Source organism: Bidens hawaiensis, unplaced genomic scaffold, assembly GCF_021521415.1.
Source record: "Bidens hawaiensis isolate Kalapana, Puna unplaced genomic scaffold, B.hawaiensis_p1.1 tig00009253_1, whole genome shotgun sequence".
In the NCBI taxonomy this organism is placed as follows: domain Eukaryota; kingdom Viridiplantae; phylum Streptophyta; class Magnoliopsida; order Asterales; family Asteraceae; genus Bidens; species Bidens hawaiensis.
The window spans coordinates 617,153-637,629 of NW_027491683.1; the positions used below are offsets into that span (position 1 = coordinate 617,153).

General features: G+C 39.3%; 1 protein-coding gene across 1 annotated transcript; it reads right to left on the reverse strand.

Moving 5' to 3' along the window:
* Positions 1–1,573: 1,573 nt before the first annotated feature.
* LOC143531807 (protein DETOXIFICATION 19-like) lies at positions 1,574–20,324 on the reverse strand. The gene is made up of 7 exons (XM_077027019.1): positions 20,076–20,324; positions 16,602–17,146; positions 16,409–16,495; positions 16,269–16,325; positions 15,951–16,189; positions 1,855–1,973; positions 1,574–1,705 (listed from the first exon to the last, which is right to left on the reverse strand). The coding sequence occupies exons 1-7, from the start codon at positions 20,322–20,324 to the stop codon at positions 1,574–1,576; spliced, it is 1,428 nt and encodes a 475-aa protein (XP_076883134.1).
* Between the last annotated feature and the right edge of the window lie 153 nt (positions 20,325–20,477).

The window sequence follows — 20,477 nt, forward strand, 5'->3', positions numbered from 1 at the left end:
GAATCTTGTGGCACCGACATGTTTACTTTACTTCTATACGAAACGTTGAGTCGACTCGTATTTGGGCGTTTGTGGTGGTGAGTTGGTAAAACCGGGGCGCTGGTAAAAAGCCGAGCTTTTCGGCAGCGTGTCAACGCTAATTTCATAGATTTCGTTTACATTTGTTACGGTATTGGAACTAAAATAAAGTTTGGCAAAACCCGGGCATTGGGAAAACCCGAACGTTGTTGGTACTGGACGTTGCGCGATGAGTCGGTAAAACCCGAGCATTGTTAGCCCCAGACGTTGTGGCGGTAAGTAAATCAACACGATTTCAGTAAAACAAAAAAACATAATGGTTGTTACGAATCTAGAAAATAAACAAAAAGGAAAACCATCTAACCAATAAAAATTAAAAAAAAAATTGGCACCAGTTAAAAAACAAAAAAACAAAACATTTTTTGAAAGGCGAAAGAAAAAACAATAGAATATTCAAAATTGAGTCTTGTGGCGCCGACCCTTTCTACTTTACCTTAGTTAGATTAGATCATTAGATAATAGATTTTCTTTCATGTGGGTTTTATCTCTAAACGTTTGCTAGAGCGCATCTAGCCTTTTTTTTTCTTTTCTTTTTTTTATTATTTCAGCTCTGAGTCACATTAGTTACCTATTAAAGAGATCCTAATAATACAATAATACATGCTTATGCATTATAATTGAAAATCTAAATTAAAATAAGAATTAAAAGTGTGGTTTTGTGTTTGTAGTTTGGAGTTTGGACGACACAGGATAAAAAAAGAAAAGTAATGTACTGGGCCATTATTTGTTAAACCAGCCCATTATTGTTTCATGTTTCAATCTGATGCACGTTATTTTGTATACATTGAATATTTATCGAACTATGACATTTTAGGTTCGTATATATTCTTGTGATTATATTTTTTGGTTGTGGCATAGTATATTATGTAATTGTTAATTCCACCATTACATTAGATGGCTAACTTGGTTTGGTAAAAACTTGTAGAAATTTACATAATACTTGTCCTAAGTTAATCAATCAATATAGGATTTGCAACCATTCGAGTACCTATATCGAGCATCTATTCATACTTGAATAATAATTATGTTTAAGCATCGAAATGGATATTAATCATATGCATGTGATTTGTAGTTGTTTAGGTGTGATTGATTTGTGTTGATTCAATAGAAGGTCTATAGTATGTTGGCCACCCGATTGTGTCTAGTGCACCTAGTTAGTTGTGAGAAACTCATCTTTGAATAGTAATATGCTTTCAATTTCTCAATTTTGTAAAAAGTAATAATAATAATTTTATTATTTAATATTAATACTAAGAGTAATAATAAAAATTACAAAAAAGTTGAGTTGAATAAGACAAGGAAAATTAAGAGGTGACCTATTACTTGTTCATATGTGTTAAGCTAACCTAGAAAAGAATAAGAACAAACAAAAGCAAATATACCACCATGCAAAAATCATGGCTGAATCAAAGGGCCAGATGCCATTCATATAGAACAAAACATGAGTTCAAACAAAGTCTTTGTGTTTTTGGTTCACAAGACATGAAAAAAGTAGTCAAACATGAATCATAATGTCTAAATCATTGCTAGTGTCGAGTTCCACTCGCACCCACCTTTTGAGATACACTAGTAGTAGCAGAGCTCCTGTTTGACCCGAGAGGCCGGTTATCAAGCCAATCCACAACCCCTACAAATCATATATTCTCGTTATATAATGTCAAAACACAAATGTGATCAAGCAAACCGCGTTCTCTTGTGCATTGTGCATTAAAACAAAACACAAATATGATCAAGCAAACCGTATTCTCTTGAACATTGTGCATTAAGAAATTTCACCTTGGCATATAGTTTGAGGAGAAAAGCAAGGACAACTGCAACCGGCATGCCAATCAGATAAAACATTGATAAGTTGATGTACACAGCCACATGCTGCCAACCACATCCCCTTGCCACCCCTGCAAAATCATGTATAGAAGAATATACATAATTAAAAAAGTGTCCTTGACATTTTTAATTTATCGATCAACCAGGTGTAACATGTGTCATTCGAGCATTCGACACGACAAATTTCATTTAGACACATCTGATTGGATCACTTTGGCGTAGCATATTTCCATCCGATTATCCAAAGCAATTTTATTTAATTAGAATAACGAAAGTCAAGGGTCGTTTGTCAAAGCAATGGTCAAAATGGCGATTTTGATAATTTTTCCTTACTGTTAACAGGCAACCAGTCTCACCCGACTTAAAATGACCCGTTTCCAACCTCAAGTCCTAGATCGATAATCAAACACAAAGTAAAGGACTAACTCTCGTTTATATTAATCAGAAAATATTACTAAAAAAACTTATTACAATACCTCAAATGCCTTAACTCGGTTTGATTCTTGATGAACCCTAACTCGGTTGCACCAACTTCTTATTCTAATGTCTAACCATAACTCGGCTTATATAGACTAACCAAACTTGCTAGTCAAGACATTACCAAATATAATAAACCCTAATAATTCTTGGGCTGGACTTTACACTTGGGCTAAACAACAATTAAGCCAACAATCATCCCCCCCCCCCAATTGTTGTATCCGACTCACCCAACTCATCCTCTAATTTCCTACTCGAAATTGGCGGATCTTCAACTTTACGCTTGTTATCATTTTCTTGATTCTTCCGAGACTTTTCTTGATCTCTTGCAATGTTCTTTGGGCTCCACTTGGCTTGAAGTAACACTTGCTTCGTTTGATCATTAGACACCTTCCCTTGGGATTGAATCTCTTCCTTGACCACGCGTTTAAGTTCTTGAACACTCTTCTTTGGACTTTGAATTTTGGAACTTGGATCTTTGATTGGAATCTGACTCGTACCTGGCTTGTCTTATTTCAGTCCATTACTTTGAAGATCTCTACCTGCAAAATTCTTCATTCCAATGATAGCTTGTTTACCTGGACTTGCTATCTTGAGGCTAATCTTGTACAACCGGTCCTTGGTCCTTGTCACATTCATCAAAAGCTTACCTGTATCATCTTTAATGGTTAGCAAATCATGTTTCATGTGAATCTCGCATCCACCTTCCGTTGCTTGACCAAGACTTATGATATTGCACTGTAGGCTCGGGATTTAGTTGACATCAGTCAACTGGCGCTGCTCCCCCGTTTTCCCTTTAATTAAGACAGACCCTTTTCCCCGAATATCAATACAAGATTCATCTCTGAACTTCACCGTTCCCGTTTCTTGTTCATTCAATTCATAAAAGTACGCTTTATTACCCGTCATGTGATTCGATGTTCCATTGTCGAGATACCAAACATCTTTCTCCATCGACTCAGTTTCGAAACGCTTTGGAATCACCCCATCTTCATTCAGTAAAACCGTTTTTTGATCACCTTTTATCATAAACAAAGATGGATCAAAATCATCAATTTTGTTCAAATGAGATTCTTCCTTTTTCTTCATACGTTCCGAGCACATAGTCGCAAAGTGACCAAACTCATCACAACGGTAACACTGAACTTGTGATCTATCCTTTCTTCCCCTTTGACGATCATTGGTTCTTCTTTGTCCCTTATGACTTGGTCCACGATCTTGACCACCTCGGTTTTCGCAACCATCTTGGTCCTCATCCTCTCGGTCTTGACCTCCAGTTTCACGGCCTCTTCCACGCCCCTGTGAACTCGGCCAACCCTTACCTCGACTACCGGACTTATCATACGACTTGCCTTTGTAACTACTTTCCGATCGATTGAAAAGTAACTGACCTTGTGAATTTGAAGCACGCTCTCTCCCTCGTAGACGTTCCTCAAACGCCTTAAGTCTTCCAATAGCATCTTCAAACATCAAACTATCGAGATCAACACTTTGCTCGATTGAGGCTACAAGTTGAAAGTACTTATCTGGAACTGCATCCAGCAACTTCTTCGCCAAGACATCTTGCTCGAACACGTGACCTAGACTCGTTGCCTTTGAAACCATACTTGTTATTTTTCCTGCAAACTAGTCAACAGTTTCGTTTTCCGCCATCTTGAGTTCCTCAAATTCACTTTTCAGAGTTAGCAGTCGAGCCTTTTGAACTCGCTCATGTAACACCCCGACCAAAGGCGGATTATACATCGGGGCGCCACATATTGTTTCATTACTCGTGACACTATTGGGTGTCAATATTTAATAAATACATTCATTCGCGCACGCGCAGGGTAAATGTAGATAACATAAATCATCATAAATCAATATATTATAAATCATAATATTCGAACAGCAATAACTTGTCTTGATACATTTTAATCTAGGTCCAAAATAAAGAAAACTTCCTATGTGTCCACAAGCTCCAAAACAGCTACTGCAACCCTGAACATGTGTTAAAATAAACGTCAAACACTTGCGTGTTGGTGATAAATCAAGTTTAATACAATAAATAGATAACAATAAAATCTGCGCGCAACATGTGTATGTCTGGTTTACAACAAGGGTGTAATCTGATCGGGACCAACTCTAAGATTCATAAGACTGCCAGTGCTCACAATTGAGCTCACAAACAAGACTAACTGTGCATGTGTAAACAAAAGAGAAAATCATAAACGATAGTTCTCCCGTGTTCATCTAATGGTACCATGAAAACTGCGGAATAGACCGACAAGACGGTTAATGATCCACACATACAAATAAACAGCCAAGTCTACGTCCTCAACACATGGGATACTGCGCGACTAAAGTTCATAAACAAGTTTAAGACTCTAAGTTTGTATGAACACATGAACATCCCAAAACATTAAAAGCAAAAAGGGATTAGGTACGAGATTACTCACATGATAAACGATGCGGTGTAAGATAAAGCAAGAACCAACTTTAAACAAGCACAAGTTAACCTATAAATAAGATTATTGTTTTAATGATTTGTTTTAAGTCTTGATTATAAGTTAGCATAATTAATAAGTAAATTATTATATATAATATATATTACCGGAAAAGCAGGGCAGAACAGGGAGGAAGACGGAGGCAGAGAGGGAGACGGCAGAGAGAACAAGGAGCAAGAGAACAGGAGAGATTAAGTGTTTTGTGTGTGTAGTGTAATGAAAATATTATTATTATTTATAGGAAAACCCTAGGAGACATAATCCCTAGAAAAGGGGAAAGGATCTTTAACAGGATCAAGCAAAAGATATCAAAAAGCATAAGAATCCAAAAGCAAAAGATATGGAAAGATATGGCAGCTGCAGAGGCAAGATAAAGCTGTCAGGGAACAGTAAAAAAAAGCATGGGCGGGTAGATAAAGGTACAGGTCAAGCATGGCAAAAGCAGATCTCAAAAGATTATGTCAGTCACTTTATCTGTCAACCAATGGGGTTGGTGCGCATGCTGCGCCGAAAGTAACTTTTCAGACATAAAGCAGATTAGGTCAACAGCTCAAAAGATAAGACAACTCAAAAGCAACGGCTAGCTTAAACAGAAGAAAACTCAAAGGGTTTAACGCGAGAAGGCTGACACAGAAGGTCAAGAGAGCGCGAGCGCGAAGGCAGACAGAACTAACCTTAACGCGTCGCGGAAAGAACTACCATTTCTAAGCGCGCCGCGGGAAGAGTCACATTTCTTAGCGCGCCGCGGGAGGAACTAAAATTCCTAGCGCGCCGCGGGAAGAACTATAATTCTTCGCGCGTCGAGGGATGAACTACGATTCTTAGCGCGCTGCGAGAAGAACTACAAATCCCTAGCGCGTCGCGGGAAGAACTCCCGTTCTTAGCGCGCTGCGAGAAGAATTACAATTCTTAGCGCGCTGCGAGAAGAGTTCGTCTCGCGTATCGCTGAAACAGGTGGTCTTCACGCAGGATTCCTTGTAAGGGGTCTGGCGCGTGGAGCTGCGCAGACAACCTTAGGCGGGAAGGAACAAAGGACAAGCACAGAGTTAGAAGAAAAAAGAGGGAAACAAGGCGTAAGGGCGGGACGGCGACAAGAGGGAAAAGAAGGCGGAAAGAGAGGAGAGGGACGGGACGGCGGAAAGAAAGAGAGAGATAGAGGCGGGAAGGAAGTATATATTATTATTTATAAGTATAAGTATAAATATATATTAAATCATAAAAGAAAGAGATCGGGTCAGAGAAACGGGTACCTGGGTCGGGTCGGATCGGGTCAGATGTCACAGTCTCCCCTACTTTAAGAAATTTCGTCCCGAAATTTATCTCGAAGTAGGTTGCGCAGAGAACAGGTGCGGGTACTTGATCTTCATTTGATCTTCCCTTTCCCATGTAAACTCGGCTCCGCGCTTGGACTCCCAGCGAACTTTCACGATAGGGATACGACTGCGCTTGGTTTGCTTTACCTCGCGATCCATAATCTCAACAGGCTTCTCAACGAAATGCATAGTTTCATCAACTTGAACTTCATCAAGTGGAATGTGAAGGTTCTCGTCGGCTAAACACTTCTTGAGATTGGATACATGGAACGTTGGATGCACATTACTGAGCGCGGGCGGCAGGTCAAGTCTGTAGGCAACTTTTCCCACACGCGCGAGAATCTTGAATGGACCAACATAACGAGGAGCAAGCTTACCCTTCTTCCCAAAGCGGACAACACCTTTCCAAGGCGACACTTTGAGGAGAACAAGATCACTAACTTGAAATTCGAGAGGCTTTCGCCTACGATCTGCGTAACTCTTCTGTCGGCTTCTGGCAGTCAGCAGATGATCACGGATTTTGGCGATTTTATCGGTTGTCTCTTGAACAAGTTCGGGTCCTGTGATTTGAGTTTCACCCACTTCGCTCCAACAGATCGGGGAGCGGCACTTACGACCGTAAAGTGCTTCAAATGGGGCCATACCGATACTGGAATGATAGCTGTTATTATAAGAGAACTCAATCAAAGGCAGGTGTGAATCCCAATTACCTCCAAAATCAAGAACACAAGATCGGAGCATATCCTCAAGAGTTTGAATAGTTCGCTCAGACTGACCGTCAGTCTGAGGATGATATGCCGTACTCATGTCCAAGCGAGTTCCTAGCGCAGATTGGAGAGATTTCCAAAAGCGAGATATAAAACGGCCATCGCGATCGGATATGATGCTCAAAGGAGTACCATGGCGGCAGACAATTTCCTTGACATAAAGCTGCGCGAGTTGCTCAACACGGTAGTTTTCACGAATGGGCAGGAAGTGAGCAGACTTAGTCAATCGATCCACTATTACCCAAATGCTATCATGTTTGCTTGCTGTCAAAGGTAACTTGGTAATAAAGTCCATCGCTATACTTTCCCATTTCCACGTAGGAATTTCTGGTTGTTCGAGCAAACCAGATGGGCGTTGGTGTTCAGCTTTCACTTTAGAACAAGTCAGACATTTAGCTACGAACACAGCAATATCCTTTTTCATACCGGGCCACCAATAAGTAATGCGCAAATCCTTGTACATCTTATCAGTGCCAGGATGAATAGAATACCGAGATTTGTGCGCTTCACTCAGGATATCAGCGCGAAGATTCTCATCAAAGGGAATCCAGATGCGATTGAGATAGCAGAGAATTCCACTCAGATTAGGGACAAAGAGTGCTTCCGCGCCACACGCTAGCTCGGTGCGAAGGTTACCATTACTGATGGATGCGCGCTGCGCCTCACGAATACGCGATTCAAGGTTGCTTTGAATCGGCGCGAAGTGAAGCTGGGTGCGCGGCAAGATACAGTTAAGCTGGCAGGGTTTTCGGCTGAGCGCATCGGCTACCACATTAGCCTTACCAGGATGATACCGGATCTCACAATCGTAATCGCTGATGAGTTCGTTCCATCGGCGTTGCCTCATGTTAAGTTCCTTTTGATCAAAGATATGCTGAAGGCTTTTATGGTCAGTGTAAAGGATACACTTAGTACCATAAAGGTAGTGTCTCCAGATCTTCAAGGCAAAAACAACTGCACCAAGTTCGAGGTCGTGAGTTGTATAATTCTTTTCGTGAACCTTAAGTTGCCTTGATGCGTAAGCGATAACCTTGCCTCGTTGCATAAGAACACAACCGAGACCTTGGTTGGATGCATCGCAATACACGACAAAATCATCATTACCCTCAGGTAGCGCAAGAACAGGAGCTTCACACAACAAACGCTTGAGCGTCAGAAAGGCTTCTTCTTGCTTCGAGCCCCAAATATACGGTTTACCTTTGTGCGTTAGAGCTGTTAAAGGCAAAGCGATCTTTGAGAAGTTCGAAATGAAACGCCGGTAATAACCAGCTAAGCCCAGAAAGGAACGGATCTCAGAAGGAGAGGATGGCGTAATCCAGTTCTTGATTGCTTCAATCCTGGATGGGTCGACATGAATACCCATCTTGTTTACAACATGACCAAGAAACTGTACTTCATCAGACCAGAATTCACACTTGGAAAGCTTAGCATAAAGCTGCTCAGCTCTAAGCTTTTGCAATACCAATCGGAGATGTTGCTCATGCTCGGCCTTGGTCTTAGAATACACCAGAACATCATCGATAAACACGATCACGAATTTATCCAAGAAAGGCCTACACACCCGATTCATTAGATCCATGAAAACGGCGGGTGCGTTGGTTAAACCGAAGGACATGACCAAGAATTCAAAATGGCCATAACGAGTACGAAAAGCAGTCTTCGGAACATCTTCATCGCGGATGCGCAACTGGTGATAGCCAGAGCAGAGATCGATCTTGGAAAAGCAAGAGGCACCTTGGAGTTGATCAAAGAGGTCGTCAATACGCGGTAAGGGATACCGGTTTTTAATGGTGAGTTTGTTCAACTCGCGGTAATCAATACACATGCGGAACGATCCATCTTTCTTTTTAACGAACAACACCGGAGCACCCCAGGGCGAAGAGCTAGGGCGGATGAATCCTTTAGCAGTCAACTCTTGAAGTTGGCTGGCCAATTCTTGCATCTCAGCGGGTGCAAGACGGTAAGGAGATTTAGCTACGGGGGAAGCACCAGGGACAAGATCAACACGAAACTCGACTTCACGAGCGGGAGGGATACCAGAAAGATCATCAGGAAAAACTTCAGGGAAATCACGCACAACAGGGATATCGCGAAGCTTCTCTTCTTCAGCAGGTTTAACCACATGAGCTAAGAATGCAATACACCTTTTCCGCATGAGTCTTTGGGCTTCGGCGCAAGACATAAGTTTAAGACCGCGGGAGGGTTTTTCGCCGTAAATATGAAGATCACCATTTTCTCGAGGTATGCGAATCATCTTCTTGGCGCAAATAACTTCGGCGCGATTCTTCGAGAGCCAGTCCATACCAATGATAACATCAAAGCTTCCAAGAGGCATAGGGATGAGGTCGATTAGAAAATCGTTTTCGTTAAGGTTAAGCGTGCAATCTTTAATCACCGAGTTAATTAAAACAGTTTCACCGTTAGCCAATTCAACTGAAAAATCTTCTTTTAAGTTATCGCGCGGTCGCGCAAGCTTCTGCTCAAAGGCGCGAGAGATAAAACTTCGATCGGCGCCAGTATCAAAAAGTACAGAAGCATAAAATCCGTTAAGCAAAAATGTACCATTAACTACGTCATTATTCGCTTGCGCTTGGTGCGCGGTTATGTTAAAAGCTCGTCCACGCGTCACTTGGTTTGAAATCTGGTTCACTGGATTCGCTTGCGTAATCTGAACTTGTAGCCTTGGGCACGCGTTCCGGAAATGACTGGGATCACCGCAGTTAAAGCACGATCTGGGTCGTGGGTTTTGGTAGGTTGGTTGTGGGTTCTGCGGGTAGACTGGTGGTGTTGGCGCAATTGGATTGGCGGGAAGGACTCTACAGTTTTCAGCAGTGTGACCAGTACGGCCACATCGGTTGCAAAGTCGACACGGGGTTTGGGTTGGGTGGTGAAATCTACAGGTTGGGCAAAAGGGTTGATTTCCTGTGTAAGGTTTCTTAGTTGGCGGGGCAGGGAGTGCGGGATTGGTTAAGGCATAGTTATGGACTACAGGAGGTGTTGGGTAGGCTGACAGAGGGTTAGGCACGTAAACTGGAGGTTGATAAATGGGTTGCTGGACAATGGGCGGGTTGGTAAGCGCATAGGCCTTGCGCCTGCGCTTGAGGTTGTTACGGTTTGAGGGTTCAGGTTTGGTTTCTGTTGGTTCAGGGGCAGTCTTGGTGAGTTTGGTCTTCTCAGTTCCCCGCAGGAACAGGGTTCCTGCTCTGACATGGTTGTCGCTGAGCACAGCGGCCAACTCAATGGCGTCAGAGAGGGTAACTGGGTTTCTGGCCCATACAGAATCTTGAATTTCCATGGGGAGACCCCCAAGGAATTTCTCGATTGCTCGGCGTGAAGGGGTAACAAGGTGAGGGACCAGTAAGCTTAGCTCGTGGAAGCGCGTCGCGTACTCGCGCGCTTCGCCACTGTATTGCTTCAAGTTCCAGAATTCTTCCTCCAGGCGCTTAACTTCGTTGGGAGGGCAGAATTCTCGCGTAAGAATTTCCTTGAATTCCTCCCATGTCATGCTAGAAGCAACCTCTGCGCCACGCGCATGAGCTACTCCATTCCACCATGTAAGCGCTCTGGATTCCAGGACACTGGAAGCATATAGGGTTCGTCTGTCTGAGGGGCATTGGGTGTGGAGGAAAGTGTTTTCTATCTTCTCGAGCCATTGGAGCATCACGGTGGCTCCTCCAAGACCTGTGAACTTTGGAGGGTTACCCGCGTTAAAGGATTTAATGTTGTAACCAGAGGTGTTGGTATTGTTTTGGCTCAAGGCTTGGGCTATCGCGGCGGCCATTTCCTGGGAACGTTGCGGTCTACGCATGCGCGAGGCTTCTCTTCTCTGAAATCGGCGAGATAGCGGAGGCATTCTATAAAAGTTTTTAATTTTAGTTAATATCTTGGTTTTTATCGCAAAGTTTTAATCTTATAAAGCTTGGTTTCACGGAGTTAGATGCTATCAAAAGTTAAAGTAAAATAAATGACCCTAATTGCAGACTTAATAAAGGTAACAAATTCGAATCAGAAATCGACAATTCATGTATCACCATGACTTTCCGAATTCCCAATTTAAAATATACGAGTAAACGAGTATTGGAGGTTGACGATTCATGTATCACCATGACTTTCCAATCTTCAATATAAAATATACAAGAAAATGAGTATTGGAGGTTGACAATTCATGTATCACCATGACTTTTCAAGTCTCCAACCTCAGAACATAATCGTAAGTGGAAATTGAAAATCAACTATTCATGTATCACCATGACTTTTCGGATTTTCAAATCCCACAAACGAATATGTAAGTAAAATTAATAAAAATCGAAATTTAGCAAAAATCGAAATATCGCGAAATAAAACATAAAATCATATACTGCGCAAGCGCGAGCATATTCACAAATAACGAGTAATTAACAATAAGCGCGCAAACATGAGATTTCTCTCATGCGCGAGAAGGGACTCTTAGGTATTCTAGGCCGTTACGTCTAACCACCTATCCTAAAGTCAACGAGCTCTGATACCAATCTGTAACACCCCGACCAAAGGCGGATTATACATCGGGGCGCCACATATTGTTTCATTACTCGTGACACTATTGGGTGTCAATATTTAATAAATACATTCATTCGCGCACGCGCAGGGTAAAAGTAGATAACATAAATCATCATAAATCAATATATTATAAATCATAATATTCGAACAGCAATAACTTGTCTTGATACATTTTAATCTAGGTCCAAAATAAAGAAAACTTCCTATGTGTCCACAAGCTCCAAAACAGCTACTGCAACCCTGAACATGTGTTAAAATAAACGTCAAACACTTGCGTGTTGGTGAGAAATCAAGTTTAATACAATAAATAGATAACAACAAAATCTGCGCGCAACATGTGTATTTCTGGTTTTCAACAAGGGTGTAATCTGATCGGGACCAACTCTAAGATTCATAAGACTGCCAGTGCTCACAATTGAGCTCACAAACAAGACTAACTGTGCATGTGTAAACAAAAGAGAAAATCATAAACGATAGTTCTCCCGTGTTCATCTAATGGTACCATGAAAACTGCGGAATAGACCGACAAGACGGTTAATGATCCACACATACAAATAAACAGCCAAGTCTACGTCCTCAACACATGGGATACTGCGCGACTAAAGTTCATAAACAAGTTTAAGACTCTAAGTTTGTATGAACACATGAACATCCCAAAACATTAAAAGCAAAAAGGGATTAGGTACGAGATTACTCACATGATAAACGATGCGGTGTAAGATAAAACAAGAACCAACTTTAAACAAGCACAAGTTAACCTATAAATAAGATTATTGTTTTAATGATTTGTTTTAAGTCTTGATTATAAGTTAGCATAATTAATAAGTAAATTATTATATATAATATATATTACCGGAAAAGCAGGGCAGAACAGGGAGGAAGACGGAGGCAGAGAGGGAGACGGCAGAGAGAACAAGGAGCAAGAGAACAGGAGAGATTAAGTGTTTTGTGTGTGTAGTGTAATGAAAATATTATTATTATTTATAGGAAAACCCTAGGAGACATAATCCCTAGAAAAGGGGAAAGGATCTTTAACAGGATCAAGCAAAAGATATCAAAAAGCATAAGAATCCAAAAGCAAAAGATATGGAAAGATATGGCAGCTGCAGAGGCAAGATAAAGCTGTCAGGGAACAGTAAAAAAAAGCATGGGCGGGTAGATAAAGGTACAGGTCAAGCATGGCAAAAGCAGATCTCAAAAGATTATGTCAGTCACTTTATCTGTCAACCAATGGGGTTGGTGCGCATGCTGCGCCGAAAGTAACTTTTCAGACATAAAGCAGATTAGGTCAACAGCTCAAAAGATAAGACAACTCAAAAGCAACGGCTAGCTTAAACAGAAGAAAACTCAAAGGGTTTAACGCGAGAAGGCTGACACAGAAGGTCAAGAGAGCGCGAGCGCGAAGGCAGACAGAACTAACCTTAACGCGTCGCGGAAAGAACTACCATTTCTAAGCGCGCCGCGGGAAGAGTCACATTTCTTAGCGCGCCGCGGGAGGAACTAAAATTCCTAGCGCGCCGCGGGAAGAACTATAATTCTTCGCGCGTCGAGGGATGAACTACGATTCTTAGCGCGCTGCGAGAAGAACTACAAATCCCTAGCGCGTCGCGGGAAGAACTCCCGTTCTTAGCGCGCTGCGAGAAGAATTACAATTCTTAGCGCGCTGCGAGAAGAGTTCGTCTCGCGTATCGCTGAAACAGGTGGTCTTCACGCAGGATTCCTTGTAAGGGGTCTGGCGCGTGGAGCTGCGCAGACAACCTTAGGCGGGAAGGAACAAAGGACAAGCACAGAGTTAGAAGAAAAAAGAGGGAAACAAGGCGTAAGGGCGGGACGGCGACAAGAGGGAAAAGAAGGCGGAAAGAGAGGAGAGGGACGGGACGGCGGAAAGAAAGAGAGAGATAGAGGCGGGAAGGAAGTATATATTATTATTTATAAGTATAAGTATAAATATATATTAAATCATAAAAGAAAGAGATCGGGTCAGAGAAACGGGTACCTGGGTCGGGTCGGATCGGGTCAGATGTCACAGCTCAGCCCCAACATATCGTGCCTTCAAAGCTGTCCATATATCTCGGGCATTGTTGTATTGAGAAATCTGAAAAAGAATATCATCATTCACCACTTGAAACAAAAACGATCTGGCTGTTTTATTCTTCTTCGCATCAATAACCGCACCCTCTTCTGGTTGAACAACTTCCCATAGGTCTTGATCATCCAATATCGCTTCCACTACAATCGCCCATGTGATGTAATTAGTTCCATTCAACTTTGGAACCTGTAGCGATATCCCCCCACTTGCTTTGGGTTGGATTATTGGTCTTTCTTCGTCACCTGCCATTGACGTCGACAAACCCCTTTGCTTCACTTCGTTGGAACAAATACAAACAGCTCAGTCTGAACAACTTTTCAGAACCGAATCCGCTTGCTCACAAAATAAATCAAACCTTGGTTAAAACCTAACTCGTTCAACCTTTACAAAAACCAAACTTTGAATCAAACCTACTCGTTTAACCCAAATAAAAAATAAGCAATGGTGATTAAACCCCACTTGTTTAATCCAAAATAACTCAAGCTTTGTAAAATCAACAAAACAAAATAATAAACCAACTTGTTTAATAATTTACCCAACAACCAACAAAAAACAAGAAACTTGTACTTTTTCTCTTATCCCCTGTATGTCAATCACGGTTTGTGAGAGCAACTCCAAATTCCTTTTTTATGTTCTAGTAATTCGCTGCAACTTGGATGGAAAGAAAAACTTCTTTTCTTCTTTATTTATTCAATCGTAAACTCACAAACAATTTCCAATCAAACCCCGTTTTGGCCGAACACTCTTTCCAGCCGAACACCCTGATCAAACACTCCGTATCGATCGCCGCGAAACAGGTCCGACTGACCTGCTAAAAGAAACTTCAATTCGGAAACCCAACTCGGTTCCGATAGAAAACCGATGATAGCTTCTCTCCAAGCTGATCTCCCTTAACTCTATTATCGATTTCTTGAACTTGGCTCTGATACCAATTCAAGTCCTAGATCAATAATCAAACACAAAGTAAACGACTATCTCTCGTTTATATTAATCAGAAAATATTACTAAAAAAACTTATTGCAATACCTCAAATACTTTAACTCGGTTTGACTCTTGATGAACCCTAACTCGGTTGCACCAACTCCTTATTCTAATGTCTAACCATAACTCGGCTTATATAGACGAACCACACTTGCTAGTCAAGACATTACCAAATATAATAAACCCTAATAATTCTTGGGCTGGACTTTACACTTGGGCTAAACAACAATTGAGCCAACACAACCAAGGTTGCAAAAGTCGCTAGGCGGATCCTACGCGGCCGACTGGAGAGTTGGGTGTACTCGGAGTACTTGGGAAGTACTCGGAGAGTACTCGGAAATGGTGAATATAAAGAAAATTAATTTTTGGATATTAAATATATGTCAAATATCATAAGCAGACTAATATTTATAACAAAATAAGTGAATATCGATATAAATAAGTAAATATATATTTTAAATATTAAATTATTCTAAAATTTGCTAATCATTAACTAAAAAACGTGATATTTTTTTATAATATTATAGAACTATGAATTATGTTTTCTTTTTTAAGTCAAAATCGGCCCAAGTTAACCGACTAGATGCGATTCTAGCTGGGGTTGACCATATTTGATCGATTCTTAGTAACTAGACGGAGTTGAAGAAACTCTCCTCGGTGCCATACCCAGGGTCATCCCTAAGAATGCTTGTATCTTCATAGACCCTGTGCGAGTAAAAAAAAATGGGCCCTAATATAAACTCGCACCCAACATATATTTTATATCAGTAATAGAACGCTTAATGTGATTGCATATTAACATCAAACAAAACAATACTATTGTAGAAAAATAATATAATTAAAATAGCTTTTACAATTGTACATTTATAATCAAGGATATTTAAGTGCTTTCAAATTAAAAAAATCATAATGAGAAAAATAAACGAACAAACTTGTCTCAATTTCAAATAATAAGCATATGAGATTAAATCCCAAAGGCAAAATAGTATGTTTTAATTAAAAAAAACTTATTATCTGAGTTATAATTTGGGTCTATTTGGGTCGTTTTATTAGTTTGGGCCAGACAATTATTTAGGTCTTTTATTAGTTTGGGCCAGACAATTAATAAAACAATTGGGTCAGGACCAAAAGGTTTTACGGCCAGACAATTAATAAAACAATTGGGTCAGGACCAAAAGGTTTTACTTGGGCTTGTTAATGCTGGAAGGCTGCAGTATATATGGGCCCCTTTAGGATTTGGGCCTTGTGCGGCTGCATAGCCTGCACAGGCCCAAATCCGGCCCTGACCATACCTTGTAGCGAATACTCGGGGATACTCGGCTTTGGAGACCTACTTTTACAACATTGTTTCCAACCCAAGCTCTCCCATAAAACACTTATACGACTTAGAATTTACGCAAACCTGATAAGACTCCTTGGATAGAATCAACCATGAGGGAGATCAACAAGAGGGGCGTCAAGGAAGCGAATTTGTTTATGATTACCGGACTGTCACTAAAAAGGCCAGCCCATATGTCATGACCAAAGCCCAAAGCTAAAACAATTGCAAGTGCAATGATGACAGCAAGCTTTAGGGACACAGTCATCGCACGTTTAGCTCTTTCGGTATTCCTAGCTCCCAGCTCGTTTGACACGCGTGTGCTGTCGAGTTAATGTTGTTGTTAATATAAGTGCGCTCATATATATATATTTGGAATGGAGTAAGATCATTGCGTCTAACCTTGCAGCAGCACTTAGCCCGTACATAAAGTTGTAGGCGATAGCTTCCGTGTTTACACTAATATAAAGAAAGTGTTCTTAGATGTGTTTTGAAAGTAAGCTGATGTTCAATTAACTTTCTAGTCACTCTTACAGTCTTACCACATTGCAATCAAGGAAGTTGTTATTTCAGAATTTGGCAAAAGCCCAGCCAGCAGCACAAGCAACTCAAAAGCCCAATACTCCAAGCTTCAAAAGACCAAACAAAATGTCAACTTTGATTAAAATATCCAAATAGTAAAATATTCATGCACATATATGTGTTCTCAAAGAATGCAAGAATTGTTTAACTGACCAAACCATAGCAGCAGACGGAAGCCCGAGTTTCAAACCAACAACAACATACTTAAACGACTCCATCGAGAAACCTCGCCATGTTTCCTTAAATCTTCGCGATAAAAGCACATATCCAATCAGCATAAGTGCTGAGATAAGAAATGAAACTGAAACAGCCAACGGTGATCCGATGAAACCCAAAGAAGTGTGATACACGAGTACATAACTAAATCCGATATGGACAATAAAAGGGAGTAATGAACACCATACTAAAGGGTACACGACCGATTGCGTTTGAAGAAATCTCAGTATGTTGTGTATGATCCCATATGCAAATAGCCCAGGAATAAGATACTTGATGTAGAGAGCAGCCATCTTGGAGATTTGAGGATCTTGTTGAAGTAAAATGAGGATAGGTTCGGTGAAAAACCAGACAACCGAGATGAGGATCGCGAAGAAGATGGAAATCCAACAAGATGCCTGCAGATATATTCCTAACATTCTATAAGCTTTTGCTCCAAATCCTTGGCCACATAATGTCTCCAGTGCACCACTTAGTCCAATCTGATGAAAAACATTGTAATTAACTTCACATTATTGATCAAATTAGACTAGAGATGGGAAGAGAACCAACTTTGTCAGGAAAACCCGAGACTGATTAGTTCTAAAATATTTTACGGGTTTGGGACGGGTATAATATTAAGTGATGATCGTTTGATTAAGCAAACCAGCTGTTTATCAAACCGAATATATATAATTAGTGGCGGACCTACTTCATAAGTAGGGGTCAACTTTTCGTCGGCAGTGTAAATTTATTTCTTTTTGGGCCGGTTTTCGTATTTCGTTACCCCAGAAAAAAATATTACGTTACCCATATTTGTTTAAAGGCCAACCAATTTAAAAGTTCAAATTAAATAAAGCCCAAACAAATTTATAGTCCAAAGCAAATAAAAACAACTATTTTTTTTTCTTTTGTTTGAACGAGAAACATTAAACAGAAACAGATTCAAGCAGAAACAGACTCAACAGAATCGTCATTTTTTAAAAGTTCAAAACAAATAAAGCCAAAAAAAGTTTATAGCTCAAAGCAAATAGAAACCATTAACATTTTTTTCTTTTGTTTGAACGAGAAACTTCAAACAGAATCAGGCTCAACATAATCATCATTTTTAGGTTGACATTTTTAATACGGTTTTGGATGTAAAAATTCAATAACTTGGAAATAGGTTTAATGAGCCCTTAACTAGTTTGCTAGAAAATATGCCTGGTTTAAATCTTGAGATTCGTTTTCCAAGTTTAACATATCTAAGATAGTGACATTTTTAGAAATGTATCCGAATGATTTTAGTAATAAAGAAAGATGGTGTATTTCGGGTGATCGTACGACATTTTATCACACTTTAAAGGAAGATAAATTTTCGAAATTGGGTGAATGTGTGACCTTGCTCGTGTAATGGTGGAAACCGGAAAGCACATCTCCTTTTCTTTTATTTATCAAATATTGAAGCTATCGCTGATTTTACTGATTGCAACCGCAACCGTTGAAATATGTTTTTCTAAAATGAAACTTATCAATACAGGTTTGCGTAAGCGAATTGGTGATGAGTATTTGAACAATGCTTTTATGCAATCGAAAGAAAAACGTTCGATAAAATAAAAGAACATGATGTAATGGCTTGATTTCAAGCTTTCAAAAACCGAATAAGAGAAATTTGTACCCTATGTATCATGTTTCTATTTTTGTTTCGTTTATATTGTAAAAATACAATTTCAAGCTTTCATAAACAAAATACGGTAAAAAAAATTTTGAACTTTACCCCTTAGATTTTTCTAGACCCGCCACTGTATATAATAATGTAAAATTTTCTAAAATAGGAATTTTGACTCAATATTTTGCAAAAATAAGTATTGACTTTTAGTAATTATAAAACGGATAAAGTTAGAATACAAAGGGAGGCAAAAATGAGAAGTGCGAGAATAATTTGTGACCATACAAAAAACTCTTTAAAAATAAATTCAAAAATATAATAAAAAATCATAACTCAAAATATAAATAAAAAAACAAAAAAATTTAAAAAACTAAAATGTTTCCCTCATCATTTCCATTTTAAAAAAAAACTAACGAAAAGACAATGCCAAGATCAAAGACACAATGACGAAAATGAACAAAAGACAAAATAGATCGCAAAATATAACACAAGCCGAACAAAATATAGCACATTGTTGAGTAATATAACACAATATCAAGAAAAAAAGACATAATGTCAAGGAAAAAAGACACAATCAATGACGAAAATAAACACAAAACACAATAATAAACAAAAAGACACAGTGATGTTTTTCACTGTGTGTTTCTTTTTTTTTTTTTTGTGAACGAGAAAGACGGTGGAAACATTTTTTTTTGTTTTTACTTTTTTCGGTTTTTTATTAAATTTGAAGTTATGCTTTTTTTTTATTAATTTTTTTTATTTTTAAAGGTTTTTTTTGTGTGACTACAAATGCTTCTCATCCTTTTCATTTTTGTCTCACTTTATAGAATAATATGACCCTTATAAAATAGACATATCAAAAAGACCAAAACCAATCAATTAAACAAGGCCAAATGTTTACCATAAAATAAATAATAATAATAATAGTATATCACGTGTAAAACGCTGGCTGAATCCTAGACGACATCAAAAAGGGCCGGTTGATTCATAGCTGAAGGTTTAGACATATTATGCTATTATTAGTTTATTTTGTAGACTAGAATTACATGGCAGATGTGCACAAATGTGTAAAAGGAAAAAATTAAAAACTAAAATATAATCAACCAATAGACTATTTCAACATTCCGGGTAAAACCTCATGTATGCAGGACAAATTTGAGCCATGTGATGTCAAGGCCGGCTTTAAGAAAGTAAAAAAAATTTTGAGTTGAAGGTAATTTTTTTGGGCCGTAAAATAAGTATTTTGTTAAGTTTAAACAATTTAATTTTGATATAAGCTTATTTGGTTATAATTTAGGTTGTGTAAAAAACTTTTGTATTAAAATAAGGTTAAATATGTCTCAGATGAGACTAGAACCCATAACCTTTTGGTTAGAAGTAATACCCCTTTGCCACTAGACCAAGCTAGTGATTATGTAATTGATTTTAAACACTAAATATACATAATGTTTTAATAAAAAAATACGTATAATTTAAAAAAAAAATAAAAATTCGGGCCTAGCGGAGTGTCGAGCCTGTGGCAGTCGACCACACCCTCCACACCTTATGGCCGGCCCTGTGTAATGTGACGCATCTATGACTAAGGGGTTGTTTGGGATTCCTTATAACTTTTCAGTAAGTTAATAAGGTACAACATTGTAACTTATGAAACTTTTCCTCTCACAATATAAGCAATCCCAAATACCTTATTACTTTTCAAAAAGTTAATAAGTTATAAGTTGGTTAAAATAAGCAATCCCAAACACCCCCTAATATTATCTAATTTTAAGGAATCAACAACTAACCATGAAGGAGAATCCGGTAACATTGGCCCAAGAGTTGGCCAGGTTCGAGGCGGCGAGCTCAACATCTCCGAGGTGGCCGACGAACATAACGGACACCAACGGTATTGCATAATAAGAAGCATTGGTTATTATCATAGGAAGGGCAAACACCACCTGATTTTTAGCTTCTTCCCAATCCAGTATCTTATTCCACCACCTATCGCCGCCACGGTCCGCATTGGCTATCAATGGAGTTGTGTTTTCCGACATCTTAATTTGTAACGGATAACTTTATAGCATACTGAAAAGGTTGTGTCATGTGGATACGTATTCATACAAGCTGAGGTTCTTGTTTTTTCATGCTACTTGATTATTAAACTATATATAATTAAATTTGGTTTTTTTTCAAGAAATATTTGTTTT

What these genes read in the sequence shown, in the direction of transcription:
- LOC143531807 (XM_077027019.1), bottom strand. Translation starts at nt 20,324, where the DNA reads ATGTCGGAAAACACAACTCCATTGATAGCCAATGCGGACCGTGGCGGC. An exon ending in TTACCGGATTCTCCTTCATG is followed by an intron (nt 17,147 to 20,075) that starts GTTAGTTGTTGA and finishes GTTTTTCATCAG; the next exon opens with ATTGGACTAAGTGGTGCACT. An exon ending in CCGTCTGCTGCTATGGTTTG is followed by an intron (nt 16,496 to 16,601) that starts GTCAGTTAAACA and finishes GGTCTTTTGAAG; the next exon opens with CTTGGAGTATTGGGCTTTTG.